Source organism: Magallana gigas, chromosome 9 (genome assembly GCF_963853765.1).
Source record: "Magallana gigas chromosome 9, xbMagGiga1.1, whole genome shotgun sequence".
In the NCBI taxonomy this organism is placed as follows: domain Eukaryota; kingdom Metazoa; phylum Mollusca; class Bivalvia; order Ostreida; family Ostreidae; genus Magallana; species Magallana gigas.
In genome coordinates, this window is record NC_088861.1 from 47,911,386 (window position 1) to 47,921,511 (window position 10,126).

The following is a 10,126-nucleotide window of genomic DNA, read 5'->3' on the forward strand; positions in this document are numbered from 1 at the left end:
TGACTATCCTTGTTTTAAGCTTTGTCATATTGACTCATGAATAATGGCAAGGATACTTCTATATGGTACACAGTTTCAATCTGTGTTTAAGGGGTGATATATTAAAAAAATCATCTTAAACCATATGTTACCATATGTTACACAATTAGTTTTAACCAAAATATTGTGATTTGAAAATAAAAAGAATATCCCCCTATATAAAATACATATAATATAATTAAGATGAACTGATCTCCTTGGGTTTTCCCCAGTAAATCTTTCGGACTGAGCTGCATGCAATGTTACTCATCAGTATTACTGACAGTGGCTGTAGTAACCCCGCCGTTTTGCCCCTATAGGTTTAATTGTTCACCAGGTAGCAGAAAAATTTGTCTAATCTGACCCCGGTCTTTTAAAAAGTCGACGGTTAAAGCAACGAAAGAAAAACAACTTCTTTTTCGATTTTTTGTTAGTGTATACACACTAATGGAAATGGTTTTGAATATTATTGAACGTATATATTTGTAATAAAAACTAAAACCACTCGATTAAAGGTCTTTGTTTTGCAATTTATTTGGAGTATATAAGGCAGAAAGAGAAAGGAATTGGTCTTTAGAAGCCAATGCCACAGAACGAGGGAGAAAGTCGATCAATCAACAGGTATAGCTATTTCGAATTATTTATTATGATTCAATATCAACACATCATCGTAAACGTAGTTTTGTTGTTTTATATTTATTAAAAAAATGTTTAATACCTTTACATACTGTGTTTATATATATATATATATATATATATATATATATATATATATATATATATATACTATTTTAATTATTTATATGTTTATATACATCAAGTAATATTTATAGTACACTTTTCAGATAACTGCTCTTATTACTTTTTTTTAATATTATTATACACTATTTTCAGTATATATTGGCAATTAAATGCAATAAAAATCAATAATTAATCTTATCTAAATTATTTTTTTTTGTAAATTTTCAATATTGCAATAAAAGAAAAATATATGATATTGGTCAAATTTGTCCCCCATAATTCGTAATTTTTAAAGTGTTTTAGGTACATGAAATTGTTGTGTTAATTTTCAGAAAATCTGATATAAAATATATTTTTGGCCTATTATTTGATTTTTTTGCACTCATTGGCGTCAAAAGTGACTTTAATTTTATAATTCAATCAAAATCAGTGAAAAAAGACGTTTTTCTAATCTTTTTTCGAGTGGGAAATATAGAGCGACGTTTTGAACAAGAACGAACTTTCTGTTACTTGTAAGTATTCGATAGATACATCTTTGGGAAAAATATTTAATTGTTCAAGCAATCGTTCAATGCTTTCTTAAAGAGAAACTGCTTCAAAATAAGCTGTTTTATGCTAAAAATGCGAAAATGGCCGGTAAAGGTAAACTTTATGATGTCATATTTTTAAATTGTAGGTAAATAAACACAAAGAAAGCAAAAACAACAGTAAAATGAAGATTTGCATTTTAGGGGGTCATTTTAAGCTCAAACCATATATAGTCCTTTCCTTAACAACGCCAGAACATTATTGTTAATAATACTACACAATAAATTCTATGTATTTTTTTATTACCCCATCAACATGTAGTATGAAAAAATCTGTTTTGAACACAACGGTATATTGAAACTATGATGTAGAAATGTAACCTTTACTGCTAGTGATACGAACTACAAAGTTATAAAACTTGTTAACGTGTAAACAAAGTCCATGGTAAAAGTTGAATAGATAAAAGTACATGGTACATTTATATAATATATGTGTTTATTTGCATAATTACGTCAAAGTATTTATCAATGGTGTGTGTTTGTATAGGAATAAAAACTAGTTTTGACTGACGAGAAGGATGTTTACTTATAGTATATTGCCACTACTATTTACTGAAGTAAAAGTGCTAATCATTTAACAATACTTGATAGTACTTTACTCTAGGATAACAAATAAATGAACAAGAATTGGTAATAGAATTTACAAACATTTATTTAAATAAAGAAAAGTGCTATTATGGATTGGAAGGCAATGGATAGATTTTTCTTACAAAATTGCTTCTTACATAGTCGTATGAACCAAAATTTAAGCCTTTTTCATATAGTTTTATGTAAATTACTGTAATTTTTGATCGCTGTGTGTGTTTACTGGTTACATATATATTGTGATCAGGTTAGTGCACATACGTTGTATAATATGGTATACTTAATTTACTTCTTTTTTCTGTATTAGGAAGAGCGAAAACTTCAACGTACACGATACTCGACACATATATGGCGGGATGGATATGGATAGAAATATCTTTATTTGCCGTTTTGTCAGGTATCTATAAATTATTTGCCAATTTTAAAAATGCTGAAAAACTATGTAACAATAGATTTAATGTTTTCAATAATCATCGTTTCATGTATCTGAATTTTGATGAATGCATTTATTTAACAGTCTACACTGGAGGTCAGATAATGACACCTAGCACGTCACAATGCGGGGTGAATTACCTTGACCTGGGGTCAGGGACGACAATGGACGTATCGGAGTTCTACCAGACGTATGTTAACGACCCTACAGTGACGTCATTATCAGACTGCACACATCTGTGTGACGTGGACAGCCAGTGTAAGGCCATTGGTTACATGGACGATATCGGCGGAGTGTCATGTGGTCTGTCGGAATCAGATCATGTGACAGCGACTGCGTGTCCGTCTTGTCATGTGTTTACCAAAAATTGTTCTGCAGGTAATCAAAAAAATAACAATATAAGGTAAAGTACCAGTATGATATATATTTTTTTATCAAACATAATTATCAATAAAACCGACTTCTTGACAAGTAATATTTTAGAATGACTTATAACAAGCTTATTGAATTATGTATTTTCTTTGATGCTGCATATCTGATTCTTTGAATGCTTTTAATGCCCCTTTACGCAAAAAACAAATTCCAATCTTAGTTGCAATATAAAACTTATATTTTCCTTATAAAGTTTAGCACTATATATTATGTATAACCAGTACACTTGTTCTACGATTTATTGGAAAAGTGTCGGATACAACCTGGGTCCATATGCTCAGCATAAACAATTATTGTTAAAAAGCAATTGTTAATTGTTTAAGCGATTCGTATGTATGTCTGATGACATTTAAACTGTGCATAAATAAAACCTAATTATGTATTTGTAATTAACATGTAAATATTTGTTATCTTCTTCAGACGTTCAAGTTAAACAGTTATAAAAGAAATTGAAATTTTAAAAGTAAATAACAGATCAGGGAATGCTGTTGTTTAAACGCGTCACGTAAAGTAAATGTCTTTTTTTGGCAATTGGCAGTGAAAATGTCTGATAATACGAATATTCTTTTTCAAAGTCAAATGGTGAACGTAAACATGTACTTATGGTGAACGCAGTTATAATTTTTCTCTCTTTTATACTGTCTACGATCTACTTTACCAACTTCTGTAACTATGTGTAATTGAAATACAAAATTGTGCCTGGTGCATATCCATACTGTATGTATATATTGAAGCAAGAATATTCTTTGTTTTAAAACCGTTTACACAGTTTTATCAGTGGCAATGCGTCCGTTTCCTGTAATTCATTTAAAAAAGCAAATGCAAAATGCATACTTTTTTTTCGGATTGTTTCGTGTTTAACACATTATATATCCTGACAAAATGTGTATTTCTTGCCTCTTGCATAAAACACATTAGAGTCTAAAACTGGTTTGCTACGTGATAAAGTTAAGTCTAAAAATGTTTGTGTCGTCATTCCAAATGATGTTTTCAGGTAAACGCACATAAAAAACAAGAACCAGCCCCAGAACAGCATTTCCTTTCAAATAATTAATATTTGAATTTGAAATTCTAAATAGTGGACTTTAAGCCCCATTACGGATTAAGCAGCTGTAATCTGTATTCCAAATTGCATCGATTAAAATTCTTCTCAATGTTAAAGAAAATGAAGATTTTAAAGATAGTATTGATAAAACCATGTCAATTGTCTAAATCCAAATAATGTCATTCCTGACGTTGTGCTATTTGGTTATTGGCAATCTGAAATAATTGGATATTTGTCTTCATGTTCCACTTTTCATTACGTGAAGGAAATTCATCGATATCAATGCCATTCTTTTATTCCATGTTGTTATTGGGGTTTCAATTTGTTTATCTTGAAACGGAAATCGATTTTATTACTTAATTTCTTGATCTTTTATGCTGAATATACAGTCAAAGAATGTTCTCCTCCTTTTCAAGTGTGTGTGTTTGTATGACGCCCTATCCCCCCCCCCCAACTAATATAAAAATGAAATTTCTGCAAGCTGGTATCAAAGATAAAGGTGTGTTCTTATTGTTAATCAATAATACAAGTCAAAACACGAAACTAAATATTAACCATTCTGTTACAAGAAAAAAAAATCACATTACCAGGAAAAAAAGAAAATGAACACTGTCAAGCAAATCATAGATTGACGTTTATAGGTTGTTTAAGTAGTTAAAAAAGGGACGTGCTAAAGCAGGTGATAAAAAGACTCTTTTGAGATTTGCGATGGTACTAGTATATGATTATACCAAGCTTGTTGTGTGTTTTGTATCCCCTCACCAAGGTTCGGGGGTGGAATATACTCGAGTAACTGTTGTTTGATAAATATCATATACCATCGCAAATTATCCTAATATACAGTTTATAATCCACAGGCTGCGTCACTTACACGGTTTTTAGCGGAGGATACATTGGGAGGACGCAATACGCCAACTACGACCCTTCCTCTTACACCGAATGTCAGGACAGATGTACCAATGACCCGTTCTGTAACGGTTTTATTCACAATGACGTCATTATGACGTGTAGACTGTCCAAATCCAGAAAAGAAGTAGCGTACCCCGGAAACGCTCGCTTCTCATTCAATCGAAAGGAATGTAGCTCTGGTGAGAATTAGCAAATGGTTTAAAAAGGCATTTAATTTATAATTTATCGATTATGTTCGACAATCTTTACATTGTAAAATTTGTTTAATATTTACAACTGTTTCACAAAAAGAGGTTTCAAAATACTTATAGGCCGGCATTAGATATACTTATATTAACAAAAAATCTCCTTTTGTTAAATACTCAAACTTTTATTTTATTTTTTTTTAAACGTTTTATTAGGATGCACAAATTATCTGGCGTACGGAGTAGGAACAATCATTGAGTTGAGCGCCCTGTACCTGGTGAATAATTCCTTAACACAGCGAGAGTGTGAAGCACTGTGCAGTCAAGACCCCGGATGTAGGGGCGCCGCCCATCATCCCAGTGATCAGAACTGTGGACTATTTGACTCGGGGACCAGCCAGGAATATAGCTGGTGCCTGAATTGTACCGGGTACGCCAAACAGTGCCCACCAGGTACTGATGACGTCATCATATTCACTCACAGACATAAACAAATTAACACAATCACACTCAAATATATTTGAAAAGGATAACACATAAACATCAATAGACAAAACATTCATACGTGCTCATCAACACATATATTTACGCATGGTTTTAATCGGTAACATTTTTACACACTTATATCAACAGAGAACACAAGCGTCACCAGTCAACAGATTTATACATGTATGTATCAACAGATAATATTTTTACACAGATATTAATAGTACGTGCATTCATACACAACTATCAATAGTCAACACAATAATACACAGACAAAAATATTAACACGTGTTTACACAAGTATCAGTAGTTATCACACTCATACACAGGTTTCAAGAGTAAACGCAGTAACCTGTCAGAGGTTGATTAAATAAAATCCAAGAACTTTAATAACCTTTGGAGAAAAAAATATGTAAATAGATTAGAGTACTAGTATAAGGTGTAACACTTGATAATGATGAATAGTAAGTTATTAGCCAGTCTGTCAGCAATCATCAGGTATCAGTACCTGCCTTTATTGTTATTGTAAGGTGATTATCCAGTCACCAGGCAAACCTGTGGCGTTTCTACGTACACCGTCTTCGCCGTTAACCACGTGTCTTCAGCCACTTACAGCAGTGCCACGCTCACTACCAACACTGGCTGTCAATCAATGTGTACAGCAGACCCATTTTGTCATGGATTTGCTTTTAACTCCATAACAAGGGAATGCGAACTTTCAGATAGCACTATACCCAAGCATGTTGCCTGTGCAGAATGCTCATTTTCAGCTAGAGATTGTGTGGGTAAGGACACAAACACGTCTTGCAATCTATCCGTCTTTTTGCGAAAAAAACATAATGTAGATTGTAGAGTTTTTCTGTTTTGTTGAATGCATAAAACAGAAATATTTTGATTATAGCTAAACGTGTATAACTGCAGTCAATTATCTCATTATACCTTAGATAAAACTTCGAAATACTTCACCCAATGTTCTACCAACTTTTCCAGCGTTGGAGTGAATCTGACCGTGTCCGTGGAATCATCGAACCATGACAGTTCCGACCTTGCCACTTGCCAGGATTTGTGTGCGAATGACCCGCTCTGTCTGTCGTTTCATCACAGTCAAGGTGACCTTCAGTGCCGCCATTCCATGTCGGATGGATCTACCCCTGGATCTGCCTCTGGATGTGACGCGTGTCAATTCTACACCAAAGACTGCTTACCAGGTCGGAAAACTCATTGTATTAATCAATCTTTTTAATTTCGGTAAAATATTTTTTTCTTTCTAAAAATGTAATCCACATTACCTGAAGGTTTCCTGAATCAACTTTAGATATATGAATTAAAAATATTTGCACTTTGTTGGATCTTCTTATCAAGTTTGCAACATTAATTATGCTTACCCATATTTATAAATATTCTCTTTTTCTAGAATTCGTTGGAAAATGATTCTTTTGAAACATATATCATTCCAAGTCTATGCCTTGTATGTTGCAAAAAGAATTGACTTACGTCTGTTAACAGTCTGATGCCACGACCTTGTGCATAAATTAGCAATCATAAGTTAAGTTACAGAAATAAAATGTAGGTCCATGAAAGGAGCAGGGGAAACTAAGAGACCGAACCACCTTCTCAATCGCGTAAATTCTACTATATACAGTCTAACTTATTTAAAACATAACCTTCTTTTTCGTTGTCTGATTAAAAGTAATGCGCTTAACATATATTATTATAATCTTGCTTACGTATTTTTAAGCTGACAATGAAATTTTTTTCGTCGCTGTTAACTTAAAATAACATACCTTATAATATTTGGTGACTTCTGATTCATTGAAAATGTAAGATATAGTCTAAATTATTTTAAAATATTGACTAGTTATATATAAAAGAAAATGATGTGTTTTAGATACTCGTTTTGTTGTTTAACAGGATGCGGCGCTGTTTCGTATGTGAGGTACGAATTTGGTTACATTACAGCCTCAGTGCGCCTGGATCTGGTTGGTCACGTGATACCTTTTGATACGTGCCAACAGCTGTGTGATAACGACACATTTTGTTATGGGTTTACGTACAAGGCGGATTCGTCCCGATGTGTTTTGTCGGACTCTGGTACACACGTCTGGTATCCAGAATGTCCATCCTGTTCATTTTCCAAGAAAATATGTTTATTTTCAGGTATTTGTACATTTTGTCTTTTAAATTAAGCTATACTACTATATTAAAATGAAAGACTCGAATTTTTGGGCTTTAATATCGGATAAATCGGAAGAGTAATGCCTTTTGTTTTATAAATTTTAAACATCATTTATACTTGAAGATTACCAATTTTTTTTTCAATTTTTATCTCAATCAAGCTTCGCTTATTAATAATTAACGAAAATTCCTCATAAAGTTACGGAAATCATCTGAATTTTTTAGATTTTACAATCTTGTGCATGTGCATTGCATTCACGCTTAATCACGGGATGCTCTTTATTTGATGTTTCAACAATATCACATTTGCATGGATAACTCAGAAACGATAAAACAAATGCCTGTAAATTTTCATTGGAATTTTTGTTCTGTTCATCAAAGAAAAGACGGGAGACAACTCTAACACAGTGCATTTACTATAAAATCCCCAGAGTCTCGAATGTCAACATGGTGTGTAAAACACGTTGTTGAAAAAATGTTGAATTCGGCAATTAAAGAATTAGACTTTTCGAAGAAAAGTATTCACAGCTTCAAAATGCTTTGTTATGTACAATTTGACTGTTATTTTCAATGCAACTTTATTAATTTTCTCCAAAAGCGTTTGGGAGCGATTCTGCAATTTTCTGCTACATTACGGGTATATGGTTGGCATTTTAACTCTAATGAAGGCCTTTCCCGAGACACAGTTAGATTATTCCAACTCAGCAGAGTGTAGTGAAATTAATAGCATTGTAAGCTTAAAGCTTGGTTATGTAAATGTCAACAATATACGGTGTGTCGATATATCTATTTCTTAAATGTCCGATATCATATGCAATGTCAACCCGTGCACGGGTCAAAGTGTAGTTAAGTTTAAAGTTACAATTTGACAAAAAAAATTTGATCATACGGGAGGTTTTATGCATCATAAGTCTTAATCTATCACCATACATGTCGTAAAGACCAATTAGAAATTCCAAATATAATTAACCCAAGTAATTTTTCGTCATTGATATGAGTGTAATGTGGTTACTGTCAAAATATAGTGGGATTGACGCACTAAAAAAGAGAATAAAATTTGATGTTGTAGTAAGAAATATGTATTTAAAAACATTGTATCTTTATAAATATCCACATAATATCAGTTCTACAAAACATAATGTATCATGAGTTAAACGTTGCAGTATTTACATTCCCCCGTGCGGTTATGAAGCGGAGGTGAACCAAATTATTTATGTTTTGGCTATCTGAAAAATTATATATTGTTTTCAAATTTTGATTTATTTATTTTTCAACATCGGAATTTTTCAAAAAGGTCTTAAATTCTTATGATTTAAGATATATAAAATATGTCATTTGGTAGATCATGGGTTTGTAAGTCATCATGTATCTTTAAAATATGCAATCTCGGTGTGGCGGTATTTGTTTTTAGAAAAAAATAAGTAAGTTTAAATAAAAAAAAAATCCTCAATCAACTACTTGTAACTGATTACAAAAGTTATTCTTTTTTTATAGAACCTCCCACAGCTGTCCAGGAGGTTATAGTCAGCAACGGGACCATAGACTGTGTATGCGTGTGCAAAGACACCAATCAGACGGTCAATGAAATTATGCAACAGAGGAAAACCGAGCTGACTGTTGATACCGAGGCTCTGTCGTCGACACTTCGGAAGTTCTCTAGTGCCTCAGACTCACGACCAACGTCGACTGCGATAGGTGCGTTGGGTGCTGCAATGATCGGGGTGTTGGTAGCGTTTATTGTTTTACCCGACTTGTGTTCGGCACTCTATTCTATTCTGACTCATTTAAAAAATGTAAAATCGTAACATTAACTTGATGTTTTACCTTTTGTTAAATATTCACGATTTTGCTTAAATCAATTACAAATGTATTGCATTTTATATATCTTCAAATTTTGTTGTATTGAATATGGGCAGGTGAGTACGTAACTTGAGTATGCTTTTATTGTAAAAAAAAAAATGACGTCAAACACTCACATTATAGATGAACAAAAACCCAATAATGTATCAATACCCCAACACAAGAGATTGTTGTTCTTTCATATTTTTTGTTGAAAAATGTTGAATTTTAGATTATACAGATTAGATTTCTTGTTATTTTCTTAATTCTGTTTACTATGTATTTGTAAAACATTTCAATTTGTAGAATTTGCAATCTGTACAAAAATGTCTGAAATTGACCCTATAACATATATTCAAAATAAAAGCGACAATGAGAAACAAAATATCTAAAGTCATCTGAAATATCTTCATAATACAAAAGTTAGCCTTTTCAATCTACTTTAAATACATTTCTTGTCGTTTTACCGTACCTAACGTTAATAACACACTTTGGTTTGACTGTGTATAAAGTATCACCACCAATGGAGAATGGTAGAATTACAAATTGGGTCTCTTTTAGAGCCACAACTAAAAGAATTTCAAACTCATTTCTTGTTCCGCTATTCGGAAATTACATTAGGCAAAATTTTATCAGGACCAACACTTTTGCAACATTTAGCATCCCTTTTTTATAATAAGGAAACCTTATT

At 32.4% G+C, this 10,126-nt stretch overlaps 1 protein-coding gene across 1 annotated transcript; it reads left to right on the forward strand.

Annotated features, from left to right (window-relative positions):
* The first annotated feature begins 7 nt into the window (after positions 1 to 7).
* LOC136271316 (uncharacterized) lies at positions 8 to 9,600 on the forward strand. Its single transcript, XM_066071120.1, has 9 exons — positions 8 to 639; positions 2,239 to 2,328; positions 2,449 to 2,742; positions 4,699 to 4,929; positions 5,152 to 5,388; positions 5,952 to 6,206; positions 6,366 to 6,629; positions 7,333 to 7,578; positions 9,091 to 9,600. The coding sequence occupies exons 2-9, from the start codon at positions 2,280 to 2,282 to the stop codon at positions 9,399 to 9,401; spliced, it is 1,887 nt and encodes a 628-aa protein (XP_065927192.1). The 5' UTR covers positions 8 to 639; positions 2,239 to 2,279; the 3' UTR covers positions 9,402 to 9,600.
* The last annotated feature ends 526 nt before the right edge of the window (positions 9,601 to 10,126 follow it).